Source organism: Pistacia vera, unplaced genomic scaffold (assembly GCF_008641045.1).
Source record: "Pistacia vera cultivar Batoury unplaced genomic scaffold, PisVer_v2 Contig786, whole genome shotgun sequence".
NCBI classification, from domain to species: domain Eukaryota; kingdom Viridiplantae; phylum Streptophyta; class Magnoliopsida; order Sapindales; family Anacardiaceae; genus Pistacia; species Pistacia vera.
In genome coordinates, this window is record NW_022196652.1 from 190014 (window position 1) to 213106 (window position 23093).

The 23093-nt window shown below is 37.5% G+C and overlaps 1 protein-coding gene across 1 annotated transcript; it reads left to right on the forward strand.

Annotated features, from left to right (window-relative positions):
- The first annotated feature begins 11790 nt into the window (after positions 1-11790).
- LOC116116859 (peptide chain release factor PrfB3, chloroplastic) lies at positions 11791-21702 on the forward strand. The gene is made up of 6 exons (XM_031402906.1): positions 11791-12088; positions 18719-18936; positions 19370-19570; positions 20434-20643; positions 21088-21268; positions 21378-21702. Exons 1-6 carry the CDS (start codon positions 11935-11937, stop codon positions 21641-21643), a joined length of 1230 nt encoding a protein of 409 aa, XP_031258766.1. The 5' UTR covers positions 11791-11934; the 3' UTR covers positions 21644-21702.
- The last annotated feature ends 1391 nt before the right edge of the window (positions 21703-23093 follow it).

A 23093-nucleotide genomic window follows, 5' to 3' on the forward strand; every position in this document is an offset into this window, starting at 1 on the left:
ATTCAAGAATATCAGCAATATATAACCTAGTATTTATTTTTAACCATGTACGCAAATTTCCAATTTCTCTCTCTCTCTCTCTTCTCTAATACAGAACCAAAAAAAAAAAAAAAGAAACTCAACAATTTCTCGCTTTTCCTCTCAGTAACAAATCAGAAGCTTTAAAATTTACATTTTCTCAAGCTTGAGTCACTTTTTCCCCAAATACTGTCAAAATTTAAAAAAAGATAATATCAAATAACCACTGAAAAGAAGAAGATCGATATAATTACTTGAACACCCGAGTCGGGGACCCCAACCATTACGTTCTCGGGAAGTGTATCAGTGGCGAGCTTGCGCTTGAATGGATTGGGCGAGCGTGGGGGCAGCGGACTCTTAATCTTGGAAGATGCCTGAGAAGGTGGAAGAAGTGAGTTCAGATCTGACGGTGGAGCGTTTTCTTTGGATAATTTTTGCTTCTGCAATGACTTTAATTTTGAATTAGGGTTTGGAGACGACGAAAATGGCGACTCATGAGTGGGTCTCTCTCAAGATTGTGTTTCTTGGCTGCATGAAGTGCTTCATTCCGATCGATAAACTACAGAGAGAGTAGGGTTTGTTAATTTGGGCAAGATTGCTGAGATTGAGAGCGTCGGAGACAGGAAGAGGGGAGGAGAGAGAAATGTAGCCGTTAGAGAGGGGTAAGCTTCTGAAATTGGTAAACAGAGAATGAGAGTTGATTATTCACATTGTGCGGAATTTATACCCACAAAAGAATAAGAAAGGGAAGATCGGAAAAAGGGAAAAGTTGTTTTGAAAGCGTGATAATCCAAAAAAGAAGACGGTTTTGATTAATTTACAAGCGAGGGAATGAAGATGGTCGTCTCGGAAACATTTAATTTAAGTAGTGCACGAGTACCCCACACGAATTAGTGCTCAACTGCACACCGTTTGATCTGAAACCTCATTCCACGTGCCACACAATTATTCCTCAACAATCTCAATACATTGAAAACCAACACAAAACTTCTCTTGGATTAACCAATCAACCAAATGTCTCCACTTTCCTCCACCAATCCTTCGTCGTAGGAGGTCCTCAACCTCCTTGCTCACCACCTTGACCCCAAAGCCCTGGCCATAGCCTCTTTCGTCTCCAAGTCTTGGCTCATTTCGTTCTCCTCCGACCAAATTTGGCAACCCATATGCACCACTCATTACCCTTCTCTCTCTAACCTCAAACTCACCCACCCATCAATCCCCTATCACCGCATCTACGTCGTCGCCTACTCTGCCACCAAACGCCACCAAAAACCCCCTTCCAGACCTCGCCTTTTCCTCCACGACCTCATCTTCGCCATCGACTTACGTACCAAGAACAATGTCCCGCTTGTGACCGTCGCAAAGCCTGTGAATGAACTTTGTGCTGACGCCAATGGCGTGTTCAAGTTTGATGTTAATGTTGACGATTGTGAAGGTTTATGGACGGTTGAGTTATCGGAAGAGGTGAAAATCCCTTGGAATGTGGTGTTAAAGGGGTGGGGCGGTGCTTTTACGATGATGGATTGCGAAGGGAAGTTAAGCTTTATTCCAAGAGTTGAAGGGTGGTTCTCGGAGGAGCTGTCGTCGCCCGGGTGTTGTTCGAGTGAGTGGCAAGTGGGATCGTGGCGGATATGAAGTTAGGGATTTGTAGTGGAAGAGGAAATGGTGGGAAAGTAAGGGTTGAGAAAGTGAGCGTGGGAATGTTGAGTATTGTAAATCGGAGAAATGTTGATGACGGACTTAGATACTTGCAACAACTTCTTTTGCCAAAGGATGGTGTGTAAAATATTTTTGTTTATCGCTTAATGAAAATTTTGTTCCATGGCTGAAGAAGGTCTTTTATTCAATATGGATAATATTGAAATCTTCCCTTTGGAAGCACTTTGTTCAATTATTTGGGGTATTATTTTTTAAATATTATTATTAGGTAGAATTTGGTGGTTATTATGAAATAGGATTTGAAAATTAAAAATAGTTGAAGGTGTGTTTGGCTTATTATTTCTACTCATATGCTTAATCTTATTCTTCAAATATTGTTTGGTACATTATTCTATAAATATTATTATATTTTTTTAATTACTTTTAGACCTCTTAAGTTTATTAATTTCATAAATATCCCTAGAAAAAAAGTTTAAAAATTAACAAAAACACCCCCATCAACCCATACTTGTCAGATTCTGGCAACCACCGTCGGTGGTAGCCGGAATCTGTAGAACTTGTCGGCAGTTCACAGATCTGGCCTTTTCCGGCCAGATCCACTATGGATAGGATTAAACCAAACGCACCCTAAATAATTTAGGATAGGATTTTCATAATAGGGAAACAAATATGGGTGTGTTTGGTTTATTAGGGAATAATATTGGATGGTTGAATAGGGGAGTATTACGAGGTAAAATTTAAAAATTTATAAAAAAACCCTTAGGTTTGCTAATTTAATTAAACACCCCAACATATAAAATGACAAAAACACCCCCACCACCCGCAGTGTCAGATTCCAGCCACCACCGCCAGAATCTGGCCAGAAAATTACGTTACAACACAGACCGGTCGGATCTGTGTCGTAACGAGTCGCTATGGCCTTTTCCGGCCAGATCCGTGATGTGGCCGTCGACGACTAGAAAAGGCCAAAGAAGTCCATCTTTGGCCATCGTTTTTGGTCAACGATGGCCATCCAGATCGGTGAACTACCAGCCAGTTCTGGTCGTGGTGTAGGCTGTTGTACTGATTCTGACTATCACCAATGGTGGTTGCCAGAATCTGGCAAGTATGGGTTGATGGGGGTATTTTTGTTAATTTTTAAACTTTTTCTGGGGGTATTTAATGAAATTAATAAACTTAAGGGGTCTAAAAGTAATTAAAAAAATATAGTTATATTTCTGGAATAATGTGCCACACAATATTTGGAGAATAGATTGGGAATATGGGTAGAAATAGGGAGTCAAACGCACCCATGTATTTTGATTTAGAATATGAATAGGATAGAGAAACAAACGTGTTTGTTTAGTAATTGGAGTAGTATTTTTGAAATATTATTGTTAAGTAAAGTTTGTTGATTATTACAAGGTAGGTTTTGAAAATTAAAAATAGTTAAATAATTTAGGATAGGATTTTGAGAATAAGAAAACAAATATGCATTTTTATTTGGAATACGAATAGGATAGAGAAACAAACTCACCCTTTAATGCTTCATTTTCTAGATAGAATGCTCATATCTAAACTCATATATTGATATTTTAGCTTTTTGTTTTGTAAATGCAGTAGAGCGGTACAGTTATTGGGAAAAAGAAGAAGGTATATGAGTCAACCAAATATATTTTTACACATCTTTTTTAGTATATTATTCACTCAAATAAAATTAATTATATTCTGTGATACTTCAATGCTCCATTATTACTTATTAGTGCAATATAGAGATGGGCGCGGGTCGGGTCGGGGTTGGGGTCGGGACCCCATGCCCCAGGCCCATCCCCGTTACCCTCTCCGAGGACCATCCCCGGCTTGTCCCGCTGGATTTTTCTGGTGACCATCCCCGTCCCAGCCCGGCCTGATAACTGGGGCTTCGCGGGGATTTATCCCCCGAACGGGGATTTTTGCCCTGTGTAAATCAATACTTTCCGTAAAATTAATTATTTTAATTGTGAAAAACTAGTACGTTGATAAGTATTATATTTAACAATTTGACTGTTTAATTTAAGTAGTTAATTAACTTAATTCATTAAAAATGCATAATTTAAGGTAAGAAAATATAAAGTCTAACAATTTCTTGTGAAATTTAAATTAAGATTTAAAAAGCAAATTGATATGAATAATTGAATATGGTGAATAACAATTTCTTGGTAAAAATTGGAACATACTCATGGATTTCAAAGCAATAAAATATAATCATCATTCAGGCTACATTACTGCAACTATGCGTCTATGCCATTCACAGTTCAAAAAGCTTGTAAACCATATATTTCAAATTTCTTAACAACTTGTTAAAGTTAAATGTCATCCAATTAATGAATAGCTGGAACGATATTATACTTTCATTAAGTGATTTATTAGATAATCGAAAACTAAGGATCTTAAATACTATTTGAAATTCAAAAGAACTATAGGGAGGGGCCATTAAATGACCGGAAAAAGCCAGGGCCCATTTACAGAAAGTTAAAATGTTGGATTGTTGCCGCTGGAGTACTCAGACAGCTCCAACAAGAATTAATACAATAATTATATTCAATCTTAACATAATTTATTAGGTAAATTGCTTAGTTATTCAATTATATAGAGGCTTAGGTTTAGTTAGCCATGTTAATTAATTAATTTTTCATGAAATTAACATAACTAAATTCAATCTTAACATAATTTACTAGGTAAATTGGTGAATTAATTCATAAAACACTATCTCTACTACAACTAATAAAATTAGTCCATTTGTGAAAGGGACAAATCCCATTATTTGATTAAGTTTAACATCATATTTAATCGATCAATTAATTAATTACAAGGATAATTGAATTTGTGTAATTTGTAAGTCGTTAAGCAATTGTATATATTCTTATCTTGGTTTGTAAATTGTAATAATCTAATTAAATTTATTTTTGGGCTATGTCCCATGTATTATTATTTTGTGAAATTCACAAAGTAATAATACATATATTTAATTATTAAACTCCCTCGTTTAAATTATTTTTCTATAAATTTAATATAAACATTAGAAAATATTATAAAGGTATGATCAAAATTTAGATACATTACTTAAAATTATGATTTAAACTTAACTTTATATACAATTTGTAAAGGAAACAAAAAAAAAAAAAAAAAAACTCAAAAAAAGCGGGGGGGAGGGTCGTGTAATGACTTCTTTCTACTAGTATTCTATAACATATACAAAAAACATACATACTTAGTATATGAAAATAGTTGGGCTCAAATTTTTCTTTCCTTGCAAAACATAATCTTTACATATATCAAAATAACCAGTACAAAAACTTAGCAACGGTGGACAGTAATGCCAATCCTCTCCGCTTGCGATGTCCCTCCGACCGGTGCTCACCTATGTCCTGCAAAAACATGGAAAAACAACGGGGTGAGCATAAAATGTCAGAAGTAAATCCCTTAACTCTTCTTCTTTTTGGTTCTTTCCTACTTAATTCCTTCTCTTTTTTCACTGTTTCTTCCTCTGTTTCTAACTCTCACTTTCTTTCTTTTTTCTATTTCTCTGTTCTTTCTTTCTTATTCTTTCTATTCTTCCTAACCATGATGAAATTCATGGCAATAGCATGAATAAAATGTATATGCAATAATGCATAAAATGCTTTTCTTTCTTATTTCATTTTCTTGTTCTATTTCTTTTTTTTCTTTTTTCTTTCTATTTTTTCCTTTCTTGTTTTTCTTTTTTTTCTTCTCTTGTTTCTCTTTTCTTTCTTTTCTCTCTTTGCTTGTTCAAGCTTTCATTATTTTTATTCTTATTCTTTTCATTCTTTCTTATTCTTATTCTTTCTCATCTTTCTTTTCTCATTTATTCTTATTCTTTCTTATTTTTATCTTCCTTATCTCTTCTTATTCTTCTTTCTTATTATTTGCCGATCGTGCTCGGTTGAGTATAGATTTGGAACCTTGGCCATGTGAGTGAGTACAATCCTCATCTACATGCACTTCGCGGACCATACAATTTCTTTCTTCTAGGCCACTCAATTAAGGTGGCGTGCATGTGGAATTTTTGGTACAACCCTATCCACATCACTCTTACGGGTCGTACAATTGTTCTTTTTCTTATGCCACTCAATTAAGGTGGCGTGTATATGAGAATTTCTTCTTAGCACTCACGGTTCCCCATACAATAACCTATTCTTTCTCTTCTTTACCACTCTTAATCTTTAATGTTTATTCTTCCTTTCTCTTTATTCTTAGAGTGTTTTATTTTTGCTGTTATTCTTTATGTCTTATTTTCTATTCTTCTTAAATTTCTACACATACACAATATATGCATATGGATGGCTCATGTTGAAATCTTACTTGGATGCACTCATGAAATGCAAATATGCAATGTTGCAAAAATTAAGGTTTCTACTCAAACTTATACTTCTCTTAGGCATTTCATCAAACATTACTTGTGCATAACAAAACCCTAATTTTATCATTCAATTTGTTTCTCAACCATCCAAAAATGAGAGAAAATCTCTCTTGTAACATCACCATACCTACACGGCAAACACACTCCAAAAATTCCTCCAATTCTTCCAATTAACCCATCATCAAACATCACATACACTTCTCATATTCAAAATATCCAACAAAAAGTATAATTCATCATCAATCTCATCTCAATTTCTCAATAACCATAACATATGCATACTTAAAAGAAATATCTACTCACTTGAATTCTTAAACTTTAACTTGAGTTGGATTTTGAGTGGAATTTACTTACCTTATGCTTGAGTCTTCTCTACTAAGCTTTTTACTCTTGTTGGATTCAAAACTTCTTCTAACCCTAAGCATAAACTTCATAAGAACTCAACTTTTACACAAATAAATCATAGATAAAGAGCATGAATTCTTACCTTTTGAAGTCTTGAATCAAAACCCTATTAAAAATCACTTAAAAGCCCTCAAAATCCTTGGAGGATTGAATGAAAATTTGAGCGAAAATGGGAGAGTAGTGTGGCGGTGGAATGAAGGAAATAAGGGTTATAAACCCTTATCATCTTATTTTATAAACTCACTTTCCCATTTTGCCCTTAAACTTTTGTGAAAATTCCATCCTTGTCCCTTAGTCAATTACCATAATGCCCTCATTTTTATTGTATTCTTTATGAAATTCTACCTATTTTCACTCCCCACTTTTTCAACTAATTTTGAGTGAAAATACCATTTTACCCTTAATGCAAGTTTAAGGCATTTCTTTATATTCTCTTAAAATAACTTTAATAAAAATTAACTAAGGGCTATAAAATATAATTTAAATCATGTACCTTCATGTTGGGCATTACAGGGCGGTCCAGGCCGGGGATTGCACTATCCCCTTCCCCGGCCCATCCCCGGATACGGCGACATAACTAAGGACCATCCCCGGCCTTATCCCCGTTTTTTTCGTGGATTCCCCGACCCATTCGGGCCGGGTCAGGATGAATCCCCGCGGGGCCGGGGCAAACGCCCATCTCTAGTGCAATATCATTGTAATTAAGGAAGTGGTCGAAATGGTAATGCATTTTGGAATTGTCGAGTTTTAGAAGGATAGTAGTAGCTGAAAAACATAAAAGAACAACATCCTATGAATGCCGACAAATTAAGCACATAACATTGATACCAATAAGGGGGCATTTGGTTGGAGGTAATGAAAGATTACTAAGGTTATCTCATCTTATATTACTTTATTACTATGTTTGGTTTTCAAGTAATATAAGATTCTAGTAATCTTGCATTACCAATAGTTGTTACTGTTGGTAATATTGGAGATAATCTGATTACTTCCATTTTCTTAAGTATTTTAAAATTACCAAGGTAATCTTATTTTTGTTACAATTATATCCCTTATTAATAAAAAATTTGGACAATAATACCCCTGTTTTAAAATAAATTTACATTAATATACCATTTCAATTTTACCTTTGTTTAATTAAGTGTTTGGACAATATTGCCCTTATATTTAAAACAAATTACAAACTGCCACCGCCACCTAGCCGCCACCGCCGACAGCGAGCCAACCACCACGGACCGTCGTCGGAGTCCCTAAAAATGATCGAGATTCATTGGGAGGCTCCGAGAGGCTTCAATGTGGTCAAAACGGCTATATTAGGCCAGATCAATGGATATGGCCATTAACGACCAGATCCCTAGCCATTAGCAGCCAGATCTGGGCCAAGTTTGGTCGTTAACAGCCAGATCTATTCTGCCCTGAATAGATCTGACCGTTAACGGCCAGGTCCATGACCATTAATGGCTAGATCTCACCTAGATTTGGCCAATACTTGCCAAGGATCTGGCCTGAAATGGCCGTTTTCAGCCATCAATATGGCCAGAAACGGCCATATCAGAGCCTTGTGGTCACAGTAAGCTACTCACGGTGATTTTCAGGGACTTCCGACGGTGGTTTGCGGTGGCAGCAGGGGGTGGGGGTGATTTTGTCATAAATTAAAGTTTTATGTAAGCGGGGGTGTTTTAGCTAAATCTGAAATATTGGGGGCTAAAAGAAATTATTCAAAAATTAATAATAAAAATATATTATCTTAATATTTAAAAGAGGACAATTTAGTAATTTAAATAACATACTCACTAATTTAAATAATATTTAAAAAGAGGGCAATTTAATAATTCAAGCATAATTGGAATTTGTTTTAGATGTAAAAAAAAAAAAAAAAATTCTTCTACATTGAGGTGCAAGTTGATTGGATCGTCAATGTTCATTATAAAAAAGTTAAAAATAACAAGTATTATTTTGAAAATATTCTAACCCTCTCCAAGATAAAATAATGATTTCGCCCTGATTATGTCGGATACAAAGATGGGAATAAATGTTCTCAAGGGCCATAAGTACTCCGCGACCTCAACCTACACTTCGAAGTTTGAAAGATATGACCTGCAATCAAAATAAATTTGAAAAAAAAAAAAAAAATCTCTTATTTTCATCTCATTGATCCAATACTGGTTGAATAATATCATTACACCTTTTGTGAGAGACATCCAATTAGGAAAGCAATCGAAATGGTAATGCATTGTAGAATTGTTGAACTTTAAAAGAGGAATACTTATCCCAAATTTTGTANTTGGAATCTTTAGGAAAATGTGTTTGGTTAGTTAAAATAAATTTGTAGGTATGTTATATTAATATGTTTGGTTAGAAGTAGGGATGGGCACGGGCCGGGGCACGGCGGGGATCACTGTCTTCAGCGCCGGCCTGAAAGCCCGAGGAGATTCCCCGATCCTGGCCCGAAGCCCGTTTGGAAAATTCAGGGAATCCCTGAAAAAAACCCGTTCCCCAAACCCCAAATTCCCTGTTTGGGATTTTTTTTTTTTTTCCTTAATTTATACTTTTATTATTATTTTCTCCCAATTATATATACCAACCAAAAAAGAAATTAAACATATAATATACATATTAAACGTAAAGACTATATCATCAAAAAAAAAAAAAAAATTAAACCTATAATGTACATATTAAATATAAAAACCATTAAAGTAACGCTATTATAATTTGTTATTGTATAATGTATAACTGATTTTCAAATAGTAAAATTATTATAGGTATATATGATTGATTTTCAATTATTAAAATTAATATATATATATATACGGGCCGGGGAAGGGGCGGGGCTGTGCAAAGCTAATCCTGACCTCGGCCTGTCCCCGAATTTCAGGGGGCAATTTTGGGCCCGAGCCCGGCCCAAATCCCGAAAAATTCGGGGAAAATCTGCCTCATTCGGGGCGGGGCGGGGCGGATCCCTGCGGGGCCGGGCTATGTGCCCATCTCTAGTTGGAAGGAATAAATTGGTGGATATGTTTTTCAAATTACAAAATTGCACTCTTTTCAAATTTTAATATAATATTGTTTTTATTATTAATTTTTGAATAGTTTTGTTAACCCCCAACATTTCAAATTTAGCTAAAACACCCCCGCCTATATAAAACTTTAATTTATAACAAAATCACTCCCACCACCCCAAGCCACTACCTGCCACCGCCATCCCCCTGCCGAAAGTTGCCTGGAGTCACCGTGAGTAGTTGAGAGACACCGAGAGGCTCTGATATAGCCGTTTCTAGCCATATTGATGGTAAAAAATGCTACATTGAAGTAGATCTGGCAATTTCCAACCAAATCGATGGATATGACCATTAATAGTTAGATCCATAGCCATTAACAATCATATCTCATCCAGATATGGCTGATAAAGGCCATCAATCTGGTCGTTAACAACCATATCTTATCCAGATATGGCTGATAAACGCCATCGATATGGCCTTTAACAACCAAATCTATTGATCTGGCCATTTCTGACCAAATCTACTATAACCGAAAACGGCCATATTGGAGCCTCCCAATGACGGTGGGCTACTCATGATGATTTCCAGCTTCTTTTGGTGACTTTTGACGGTGACTGGTAGTGGTTTGGCTGGGGGTGGTGGCTTAAGTGGGTTACAATTTGTTTTAAATTCAAGGGTAATTTTGTCCAAAAGTTAATTAATTAGGGTAAAATAGTAAAAGCTAGATTTAAGTAAATTAATTTAAAAATAAGGGTATTATTGTCCTAAAATTTTATTAATAAGGGATAGAATTGTAGCAAAAAAAAAAAATTACTTTAGTAATCTTACAATATCTAGGAAAATGGAGGTTATCAAATTACCAACAGGATTATAAGAATCTTATATTGCTTGACAACTAAACGTGGTAATCAAGAAATATAAGATGACATAACCTTAGTAATCCCATATAACCCCCAACCAAATGCTCCTTCAAGATTTAGATGTATCAGTGAAACCTCGGGGAGTTTAGAGTAATAATCCCAACAAAGTAACATAAAAAAACAAACTTATATACAACATTTAAGATCAAACATAAAACAAATTTTCTATTATATACTAACCCACCAAATTATTTTAAATAATAAGTAGCATACACCTTAAGTTGTGGTTTCCAATGAACGAAAAACTCAACACATAGGACAAAATAATTCCTTATTTTCAATAAATTAAGCTTGGATAATGTTGGATTTTGTGAGAGAATGTTAATAAAGAGGAAAAATTGAATAAAGAGAAGTGTTAAGTGAAGAAGAAAAGGGCAATTTCGTCCCAAGGGAATGATAAAATATTTATTGGGGTAAAGAGACTTCCTGAGAAGGGCCGGTTTTCATTTCAGTCCCTAAATTTAGCAAATTAGGGCTAAAAAACAATTCCCTATTTATATAAATAACAAATAACTTGTCTTAAAACATTAGCCAAAGAAACAAAGGCTGCGTTTGTTTCAGTTTTGGGAATACTACTTTTAGTATTCCCAAAAAAGTTAAACAGTAAAATACCAAAAAACTCAGATTTTTGGGAATACTACTCCCAATATTATTCAACTTTTTTTAAACACCTTAAATTTGATAATTTAATTAAATACCCCTAAATATTTTTTTTAAAATTACAAAAACACCCCAATAATCCACATTTACCAGATTCCAGCCACCACCACCGGAAAATGGCCGGAATCTGGTAGGATGGCACACTACCGGCTGAATCTGGTCGGTAGTGCGCCGATCTAGCCTTTTCCGGCCAGATCCACCGACGGCCAACAAACGGTCGTCATTGACCATCAACGACGACCGTTTGTTGGCCGTCGTTGAGAGCAAATACGGCCAGATCTGGCCGTTGATGGCCAGATCTGACCGTAGATCTGGCCTTTTCCGGCCAGATCCACCGTGGATCTGGCCAGAAAAGGCCATAGCGACGCATGACCGGCAAGATCCAACCGGTCATGCGCCCATACGGCGACTCTGGCCACCTCCGATGGTGGTCGCCGGCTGGGAGTGTTTGAGGGTGAATTAGGGATATTTTTGTTAACTTTTAATGTTTTATTATAGGGGGTATTTTGTAAAAAAACAAACATAAAAGGTATTTTATTAATTTATAAATTCTACATCGTAATACCCGCCCAATTTAACTTTTTTTTAACTTTTTTCAAAAAAATATTTTCCAAAACCCCAAAATTTTGAACCAAACGGAGTCAAAGAAAACTGCGCTCTTTTCCAACTATGCCAAAGACAACTGGCCTAAGAGGCCAGATTTTGATCTTCGGTTGGTGACATGGCAGCATTCCACACTGCACACAAATCGAACTTGGATAAGCCACTCTACCCAGTATGAAACCAAACTACGTGGACGCACTCAAGTCTCACCACCAAAATAACACCCTGCTATAACATCTTCTCTGCAGATTCACGTAATTTAGCTTGAAAAATGGCTGCCGAGCCTTTTTTGGGGAAAGGAAATGGTACTACTGGTGCTTCAAGCAGAAGAAACAACAGAAACAAGACACAAGCTCAGCGTTTTTATTTCTCAATTCGAGCTTCTCAGTCTATGGATAACAAAAACAGGGTCTACAAGCAACTGGGTTTGTGGCATTTTCTGCTCTCTCTTTGTCAAATTTATATGTTGGTACTTGATATTTTCAAATGTTGTTTTATGTTCTTCGCATTATACGTTCATATGGGTTCCACCCAGTTTCAAAAATCAGTCGGTGAATGTTAAGATGACGTTGTTTGAAAAATGCACAATGGATAGATAGTTGACTGTGTGTGATAATTTGTCAAAGAAATTTTTTACCCTTTTGTTTGGTTTCAAAATATTGGTTCCTGGCTAATTCATATGTTTATCTTTGTTTTATAAGGGAAGCCATTTCTGTTTTTAACTTCCTCAAGCAAGAGAACTAATTTCCAAGTATGGAGGGGGAGCCCAACTAATTCAAACTCTCAACTTTCAAAATCCTGGCTCCGAAGTTGAACTTTGTACAACCTACTAGTCTGTGTTTAGCTTGTTTTTCTTTCTTTCTTTCTTCTTCTTTTTAATCTCTAATCAGAGATTTTAATATAATTATCTTTTATCTCGGAACATGGAATGTGGGACTGCATTCATTGTTACTTTTGGTGCATGACTAATGACATTGAACGGCTTAGTTTTTCCATTTGTTGAAACTTTACTTTTGAATGGGTTAGATAATAAATTTAATCCTTTGTCTTAGCTTGGATTTTTTGCATTCTTGAATATCTTCTTCTCTGGTTCTACCTTAATTTAAAGAGAAAATGAAAAAGAATTGTAAAAGGAAAGGACAGCCTTAAGCGTGATACATGTAAAGCAGTGGATGCTTGGGGTCTATGGCAATTGGCTACAGCATATTCAGTGAGTGTTTAGGTAAATGAGATATGGCAACTGGATCTGGCTTATGTGTCTCATGTGGGAATGTGTTGGAACCCTCCTGCAACACAGAAACTCACGGCAACCAACACACACACACAATGGCAATAGACACAAGTGATATCTAATGACAGATTGTATTAATGGATACTGAATGAAAGAACAGAACAAATGCAATTGGAAAACAGATAGTTCCCAGCAATTCGAGGAGCTGGGGACCTCCCACCCAATTTCCAGAATATAAACTTGATATCCTACTCTCCACACTCTCTCCCTTTTATAAGCTAGTTATTCTCTTCTGTAACAGAATTGACAGCCACCTGTCCAGCCACCTGTCCAGACTCATAACAGACCCCACAATCCTAACAACTTTTATTGCACACCTCAACCCCTGAAAACAAACTCATACCCAACACCTCTTTATTCCTATTCCTTCCTTTGCCCTTGGATTTATAGACCTTATGTATGGGGGGTCTAACAATACCCGCCCCTCGAAGTGCCACCTTGTCCTCAAGGTGAAATTGAGGAAATTGGTTGTTTATTACATCAAAGGGTTCCCATGTGGCATCGAAAGTGGGCAGATCGTGCCATTTAATGAGAACCTCTGTGGTTCCATCCATAAGAGACCTCACATCCAGCACCTCAGCTGGCTGAACTTGCAGTTCCAAGTCCTCGGTGAGACAGGGAGGTAGAGGCTGTACAGGAACTGAGCTATGTAGGCTGTGTTTCAGCTGAGACACGTGAAAAACAGGGTGAATGCGGGTTGTTAGGGGTAGTTCTAACCTGTAAGCTATCTGACTGATTTTATCCAAGATCCGGAAAGGTCCATAAAACCTAGGACTCAGTTTTTCATTCAACCTTGTGGCCAGAGATTTAAATCTGTAAGGCTGTAGTTGAAGATACACATGATCTCCTGGAGAGAACTGCACATTCCTGCGATGACGGTCTGCTTGTGTTTTCATGTGAACCTGTGCTACCTCCAGGTTGTGTTTAAGGTCCTGAAGGATGGCATTTCGCTCACTGAGCTATTGGTTTACTTCATCAACCTGGGAAGGGTAGTCTGTGAACTTCAGGAGAACCGGGGGGTCACGGCCGTACAAGGCTTTGAACGGTGTCATCTTGGTAGAGCGATGATATGTCGTGTTGTACCAAAGTTCAGCCCATGGCAGCCAATTCGGCCATTGACGGGGTTGTGAGCTACAAAAACAGCGAAGATATGCCTCCACAAACCTGTTCACCACTTTGGATTGACCATCCGTTTGTGGGTGATAAGCTGAGCTAAACTTCAAAGCTGTCCCGGATACCCTAAAAATCTCTTGCCAAAATTGACTCATGAAAAGTCTGTCTCTGTCGGTAATGATGGATTGAGGGAACCCGTGAAGCTTCACTATTTCTTTCATGAATATTAGGGCCACCTCTTTAGCGGTATAAGGGTGCGACAAGAGCAGAAAATGGCCATATTTGGTCAAGCGGTCAACTACAACCAGAATGGTATCGAACCCCTTAGCCCTTGGAAGTCCTCCAATGAAGTCCATTGTCAAGTCATCGAATGCTTGCGTGGGTATCAGTAGTGGCTGAAGTAATTCGGTTGGTTTCAAAGCTGAGTGTTTATTGACTTGACATATGGTGTAGGTTTTAACAAAGTTCTGGATATCCTTCTTCATGCCTACCCAATAAGCGATGTTAGCTACCCTTTTAGACGTCCGGAAGAAGCCGGAGTGACCACCAGTTGGGCTGGAGTGAAATTCAGCAAGCAATTTCTAGATGAACCGAGAGCTTTTTGGCAAAACCAGTCTGTCCTTATACAATAAACAGCCATGGCGAAGTCTGTAGTTTGGTCGGCTATTGGGTGCCACAACCATATCTTGAATCAATTGTCTAAGCTTGGGGTCCTGATGAGCTTCAGTTGCCAACTCTTCAAATTCTGTAAACTGACTCACTGACAAGGATGATAATTCGGGTTCTTCTTCTCGTCGGGATAAAGCATCGGCGACCTTATTAGTGGTTCTCGGCCAGTAGTGAATATCAAACGAAAACCCCATTAATTTGGACACCCATTTTTGTTGTTCCGGTTTTTAATTCGCTGGTCCTTGAGGAACTGGAGGCTGCGTTGGTCTGTGCGTATGATAAACTTCCTGCCCAATAAGTACGGACTCCATTTGTGTACCGCAAACACGACGGCCATTAACTCTCTTTCATAAACTGATTTCTGTTTAGCTTGAGGGGAGAAGGCCTTACTTAGGTAAGCTATGGGTCGTTTGTTCTGAACTAAGACAGCCCCCATACCGTAGCCCGAGGTGTCTGTGTGAATCTCGAATGGAGAGTTGAAATCTGGGGCTGCCAGAACAGGTACTGAAGTCATGGCATCTTTTAAGGCCTGAAAGGCTTGTTGTGCTTCTTGGTCCCAACTGAAAGAATTTTTCTTCAGTAGTCTTGTGAGTGGCTGGGCGATGCTGCCGTATCCCTTTACAAACCTGCGATAATACCCTGTTAATCCCAAAAAACCATGAAGACTCTTCACATTGGTGGGTATGGGCTAAGAAACCATAGCGGCAATTTTCTGCGGATCTGCCTCAACCCCTTTAGCTGAAATTAGATGCCCCAGATATTCCAGCTTCTGCTGTCCAAATAAACATTTTTTAAAATTTCCAACCAATTCATTTTCATCCAGAGTCCTTAGAGTTTGCCGCAGGTGCTTGATGTGGGATTCCAAGTCGGGGCTGTAAATCAGAATATCATCAAAAAATACAAGCACAAACTTACGCAGAACTGGTTTAAATATGCTGTTCATCAGAGACTGAAATGTCGAAGGAGCATTGGTCAAGCCGAACGGCATAACTAGAAACTCGTAGTGCCCTTCATGTGTTCGAAAGGCTGTCTTGGGAATATCTTTGTCCTTGATTCTGATCTGGTGGTATCTGGATCGAAGATCGAGCTTAGAGAAAATAGTTGCCCCTGCTAATTCATCCAGCAGCTCTTCAATGGTGGGGATTGGGAATTTGTCAGGAATTGTTATGTCATTGAGAGCCCTGTAATCAACGCAAAACCTCCAACTTCCATTCTTTTTCTTAACTAACAACACCGGGCTGGCGAACGGACTGGTACAAGGTTGAATAATACGGGCAGCTAACATTTCTTCCACCAACTTCTCAATTTCATTTTTTTGAAAATAAGGATACCGATAAGGTCGGATGTTAGGGACTGGTGCTCCTTTTTTAAGGTTGATGGCGTGGTCATGGGTACGGTGTGGAGGGAGTTTGGTGGGATGGTAAAAAAGGTGTCTAAACTGATCTAAAACTGTCTGAACTCGTGGACTGACTTCTTCCTCTGTGGTCGTGAAAACTCTCCCCAGTGAGTAACATTCCACCAGAATTCCTCCCCCATTGTGGTTGATGGTCCGTAACATTGACTTCAGGGAGACAGCTGACTTCACCAAGGAAGGGTCCCCTTGTAAACTAATTCTGATCCCATCCACCTCAAAGCTCATAGTCAACTTCTTCCAGTTAGCACAGACGTCCCCTAATGAGCTCAACCATGTGATACCCAGAACAATGTCAGCTCCCTTGAGCTCAAAGGGAAAGAAATCCTGCTTAATCTGAATCCCTTGCACATCCAGAGCAATCTGTCGACATACCCCTTCTCCTTTCACAGTTACTCCATTTCCCACCATTACCCCAAACTTTTTCCCCTTTTCTACTGCAACACCCAGCCTTTCAACCAACTCCAGAGAAATAAAGTTGTGTGACGCTCCGCTGTCTACCAACACCACCACATCTGAACCTCTAATCTGACCCTTTACCTTCAAAGTCTTGTCTGACGTTATACCCACGATGGAGTTCATGGACAGAGCTAGGTCATTTCCCTCTTGACTGTGATTTTCTTCATTTTCTGGTGGGGTTTCATTCTTCTTAGACTCGTCGTCATCCAACACTAACAGGATCTGCAATGATTTGCTCCGACAACGGTGATTGGGGCCAAACTTTTCGTCACATCGGAAGCACAACCCCCTTTCTCTCTTGTATTGGATATCGACTTCAGACAAACGCCGGAAACCCCTTCCTGATCCCCCTCGGAAACTTGCGCTGGCCATTTCCGGCGATCTCTCTTTCCTTTCGGGTGTGCGTGAAGATGCGATCTGTCTTGCATCTGGTGGTTTTGTTGCGTTGGGGCACCAGGCGGGTCGGGGCGGGTCGGATCGGATCTGGGTTGCTGGGTGCTTTCGCTAGATTGGACCACCATGTGGGCCGATTTGGATCTAGGCTGTTGGAAACGCGTGAGTAGCTTTCCCTGGATCCTTGGGCCCTGAATGTTTTGGGCCGACTCTTATCCATGATCCAGTTTTTCTCCTCCATGTGATGGGCCTGCTCAATTACTTCTTGCAATGAACTGGGCCTTAACACTCTCAGCTCAGCCCATATTTCCTCTCTGAGCCCATTAATAAAAACTCCCATCAATATCTCTTCCCCTAAGTCCTTCAATGGTGTCGTATGGGACTCAAACTCCTCTCTATATTCAGTCACGGTGGAGTGTTGTTTCAGCGCCACCAGTGCCTCATTCGCAGAGCCTTGGAATGACGGCCAGAATCTGGTGATTAGAGCAGCCTTGAACTCATCCCACGCTTTGAAAGGTTCTCTCCCTTCCATCCATTGGTACCAATTCAATGCTCTACCCTCCATACAAACTGCCGCGGCCTCCACCATCTCCGATGACCCAAATTTATTGAGAATGAAGTATCGATCGGCACGAAAAGTCCAACCAAAGGGATCTTCTCCACTAAAAATCGGTAGTTCCAACTTCCGACCTTTCTTCTCTTCCTTCTCACTTTCCCCGCTTGTTTCTTGTTCCGGTTGTTGGCCATTCCCAGATTCTGTTTTCTCGTCGTTGGAGTGAGGCTTCTCTTTTTCATGGTTTCGTTTCTCATCCCTCTCCTCTCTTAACCTCATCAATTCCCTCATCTCAATCAAGTACTCCTTAAGACTTCCCACATCTGTTTTTACTGAACTCATATCCTCCTGCACAGCCTTCATTTCTTTTTCCACATTTTCCATCCTACCTTCCATCTTCGATTTAACTATTCCCCGCTCTGATACCAAACTGTTGGAACCCTCCTGCAACACAGAAACTCACGGCAACCAACACACACACACAATGGCAATAGACACAAGTGATATCTAATGACAGATTGTATTAATGGATACTGAATGAAAGAACAGAACAAATGCAATTGGAAAACAGATAGTTCCCAGCAATTCGAGGAGCTGGGGACCTCCCACCAATTTCCAGAATATAAACTTGATATCCTACTCTCCACACTCTCTCCCTTTTATAAGCTAGTTATTTTCTTCTGTAACAGAATTGACAGCCACCTGTCCAGACACCTGTCCAGACTCATAACAGACTCCACAATCCTAACAACTTTTATTGCACACCTCAACCCCTGAAAACAAACTCATACCCAACACCTCTTTATTCCTATTCCTTCCTTTGCCCTTGGATTTATAGACCTTGTGTATGGGGGGCTAACAGAATGTGGATAACTTCTTTTGTGAAAGGCATCATTTATCTATAATAACATATCTCCTAGAGAAGAACTTGAGTTAGAATCTTTTATTTAGCTTGTCATGTCACCGGTTTCACTCCTTGTGAGTAAGATGATCTGTTTAGAAAGTGCATGAGCCATTATGGTTGCTCATTTATATGAATTATTTTGTTACAGATAGAAATATTTTATTGATGAATTGATTACATTAAGTTGTTAAATTTTGCAATATCACAGTGTTGCATCTTGTTGGCTTCTGAGTTTCAATTAATATGATTATTGGACCTATAGGTTTGTTTTCTTTAAAAAAAAAGATTGAAGATACAGTTCTCCGAGCTGAGATGCTGGCACCAACAGCACTGGAACTTGAAGAAGCAAGGAAGATTGAGCAGGAAGAGATGATACGTGGCTATAACCTGTGGGATGACCCCACCAAATCCAATGAAATTCTTGTCAAGCTAGCTGACAGTGCCAGAGTAGTTGATGCTCTCAAAGACCTAAAATATAAGGTAATCTGCTGCACAGATTAGATTTTAATTAACTTAGGAATTTGTATTTCTTTTGAGAGATGAGGACAAGAACGTGACTATTTGTTGCTTAGTGATTATAAGCTGGCAAAACTCTCTATTATCATCTATTATAGTTGGCCTCTAGATTTTGCTCATATTTTATCTTTCAAATACTTGTGTCTCCTCATTAGAATCTTCTCTGTTTCAGATCCATTTTTTTTTTTTTCTGTTTTTTATTGGCTTTGGTGAAGTACACATTGATATTTCTTGTTTGTTTGATATGTTTCTAGACTCATTTGAGTTTTAACCCTATAATTTAGGAAAATCTTAGGACTCTGCCAGTCTGATAAACTTCTTCTGCTGTGAAATTATTTTCTTAGGTAAAGATGGAGACTTCTGTATTTTATATGATTATGTATGCTTGTTTCTGCAGGCTGAAGAAGCAAAGCTCATTTCACAGTTGGCTGAGATGGATGCTATCAATTTCGGGCTTTTCAAGCAAGCATACAACACATCTTTACATGTGAGCAAGTTCTTGGATCAGTATGAAATGTCCAAGCTTCTCCATGGACCGTATGACATAGAGGGAGCATGTGTAATTGTTAAAGCTGGACCAGAGGGCATCTGCTCTGAGGTTTGATTTCTATATTGTCTATTAAGTTTAAGTTTGACTGAAAGATGACGCAGCTTTGAGATCTAGGTCGTTCATGAGTTATGTTTTACCTTTAGAACAACTAGAAATAAACAGGTTGGCTCTGGATAGGATCTATTGTAGCTCAGCAATAGTCTGCTAGTCCTTGGACATCAAGCTTTCTTAATTTGTGGAATTATCTTTAGTAAACTAGCATTCCTTTTATAAAGAGTAAAACGTTTGTGTTGGCATGTTGCTATCAAACTTTGTTCATTCTTCTACATAGGTACTTCTTAGATGTCATGCCACTGCTTATAATTGTATGACTTGGAACTGTTTTAGGTTGCCTGCCATTTGTCCTTTTCCCTGAGGCCTCATGCATAATTAACTTGGTCCTCCCCTAATTGTTGTGTGCTTCTTTCATTTGACTATGCTCACATGCCTTGTTGATATTCTCATCTTTAACAATTTACATTGGCATTACTGTTGATTGCTCCTTTTATTGTGAACCTTACAATTTATAGATGATACTTTGTGAGGAAACTCTGAAAATCTTTCATGAGTCAAGCTAAAAGTTTCAGTATCCAAACACCTAATATGCTCTCTCTTCTTTTCATTTTGTTGGGAATATTCTTACACTGGAATTAATGTTAAAATTAACTCACTGATGATCCTGCTCTAAAATAGTGTATTGTTGAGAGCCTCACTTATTCTCTCATTAAGAGTTACTCATTAATGGATATGTTTACTATGAATGCGATAATTCTGTGCAGTTGCTATGAAGTCCTTTGGGTTGTAAATTGACCTACATATGAAATGCAGCTATAATTCCTTTCTAATACAAGATTCTAATATATCAATTCCAGATATGGGCTGAGCAACTCTTAAGAATGTATAACAAATGGGGAGAAAAACAAGGATACAATGGGAGGCTAGTTGAAAAGTGTTTTGGCAAGAATGGCATTATCAAGTCTGCAACTATTGAGTTTGAATTTGAGTGTGCTTTTGGCTATCTTTCAGGAGAGAGAGGTGTCCACCTCCTGATAAGTTCTCAAAGTGGATCTGATGAAAATGAGGTACTGCTTTTCCTTCACATTCTGCTTATTTCAAGTCCATATTTCAGGAGAGAGATGTCAACCTCCAAATTCCTCTCATCTGGGAAATTAATCCACTATGATACTCTTGATTATTTTGTTTGAAGAAAGTTTTTGGCATATATATATATTTTATATATATAATAGTTTTCTAGTTAGGACGTTTTGATATTAATTTTATCATAGTCATGTTTATATACTATAAGATTTATCTAATAAGACTGAAATAATATTTTACAACTCAAATCCAAAGGTATATATGTATGGTCCTGATACAATTAATTCAAGATGTCTTAACTCAATCCGAATGTTTATATTGTGTGTATGTGGGGTAATGTATGGCACGAGGTATGTGTTTATAAATGTTACCCTTCATTCATTTAGACAAGTAAAACCACTTTGTTAACTGAATTTTGAATCTTGCAGACTAGCTCAGCATGTGTAGATGTTGTTCCTCTCTTCCTGGGAACAGCATTTGACTTACAAATTAATGATGAGGATTTAATTTTGTCATCACCCTCATTTCTTCCTGGAGAAGGGAAGAACGTTAGGGAACTTGCAGTTTGCATTCAGCATATTCCTACTGGCATAACTGTACAATCTTCAGGTGCTTGACGAATTTTTGTAAATTTTCATCTTCGTTTGTTTAAGCTATTGGTCCATAATTTCTGTCAAACGTTTTGACGAGATGTGAGATTATATTATTTATGTTTCAGGTGAAAGGAGCCAATTTGCAAACAAGATGAAGGCCCTGGAGAGATTGAAGGCCAAACTTGTTGTGATTGCAAGGGAGCAAGGAGTTTCAAGTGTTAGTTGCATAAATAGGGATGCCATTACGCAAAGAGAAACTCGGAGGTATGTGTCTCATCCTTACAAGCTAGTACAAGATGTAAAAACTGGCATCCAACTGCCTGACCTAAATTCTGTTTTAGATGGAAACATTGAACCTCTTACTGAAGCTCATATAAATATTAGACAGTAAACTGAGACAGACTAAATTTGTTTGATTTGTGTTATGAAACTGAAATATTTTTGCCATCACATGAATGATTCTGAGGGAAAATCAACCCTGTTGAGAAGCATTTGAAACTTTCTTCTCATGTGCATTTGATATCCTAATATATTATAATTTATAAATATATTTTCTTAAATCAATCTCCCAAAAGTTAACATTTCTAGCTGTATATTTTTAATAGACGTTCCAATCACACTCATTGTTTGCTTTAACCCCCTAAGAAAAGTTTCTAATATGTAATAAAACATTCATATAAATTTCACCCCATTAAATAAAAAAATATGATATTAAATTTAGAAATTTAAAATGATGAAAGAAGTTTGCTTAACCTAGAAAACAAAAAATGGACCGACCTCAAATGATTTGTGTATGTATTTGAAGTGAAGCTTAAGTTAGATAAAAGTGAATTTAAAGCATTATTTGGTAAAAGTTAGTCTCAATCTCAAATCAAATGTCGAGCGACTATAAAAATTAAGAGTTCCTGAAATAAATAATTAGAAAGTTTATTATCCAAATGAACAACTACTATAATCAACTTGACCATATTTTTTTGGGATGGATAATACATAGTAGTTATATCAATTCAATTCGAGATTATTATTCTCCTAGTCATAAAGATTATCACAAAGCTGATACCACTTTCGATCTTGATGCGAATTAAATAGAAAACGGGTACACATTATTCTACCGAATCTCTTCATGTGAAAATATGCTTTTGAAGCCCAAAAAAAAATTTACATGTGACGTTTAACCTTCCAGCTCTTTTTTTAATTATTTAGTTATGGGAAGGATTGCATATCCAGCTCTTTTAGGAATTAAATATAAAATGGGTTATCAAATTTGACCAAGCTTTCTAATTAGAATTAGATTTGACTTTCCTACAAAAATCTTAGTTATTACTATATAATTTCAAAATTAGTGTCGTTTTTTATAACTTTAAATTTTTGAATGAGAAATGAAATAGGTATCTTTGGTAAGGTTTGTGATATTCAAATGAAATTTGAAAGATTGTGTCATACTCAACCAATGTTTGCTTTCTGAGATTTTTTTGAACTTTTGTTTTAAGTCAAAGGGACCATGGTGAGTTTTTATATTACTATTTAATATAGGGTTAAATCATGGATTATTGTATATGTACTCTCCAAAATTATTGGGTGTTGTCCGACGGAGACGGTGGTTACTGATATAACTACTAGAAACTAATATTAGCAAGTCAAAATCAAGGGTACGGGATTATTCTCTGAATATTCCATATTGCTGCATGCTACCATGTCAGCTGAGTTCATTAATAATTTTTTTCTTTTTTCCTTTTTTAATAATCTCTTTAAGAGCCTCCAGGAACCATGAGGGGGCTTGAGTTTTGCTGATTAATAAATTGAAATATATTCATATAGGTTTTTCCTATATTATTATTAGT

What these genes read in the sequence shown, in the direction of transcription:
- LOC116116859 (XM_031402906.1), top strand. Translation starts at nt 11,935, where the DNA reads ATGGCTGCCGAGCCTTTTTTGGGGAAAGGAAATGGTACTACTGGTGCT. An exon ending in CAGGGTCTACAAGCAACTGG is followed by an intron (nt 12,089 to 18,718) that starts GTTTGTGGCATT and finishes TTGGACCTATAG; the next exon opens with GTTTGTTTTCTTTAAAAAAA. An exon ending in CATAACTGTACAATCTTCAG is followed by an intron (nt 21,269 to 21,377) that starts GTGCTTGACGAA and finishes TTTATGTTTCAG; the next exon opens with GTGAAAGGAGCCAATTTGCA.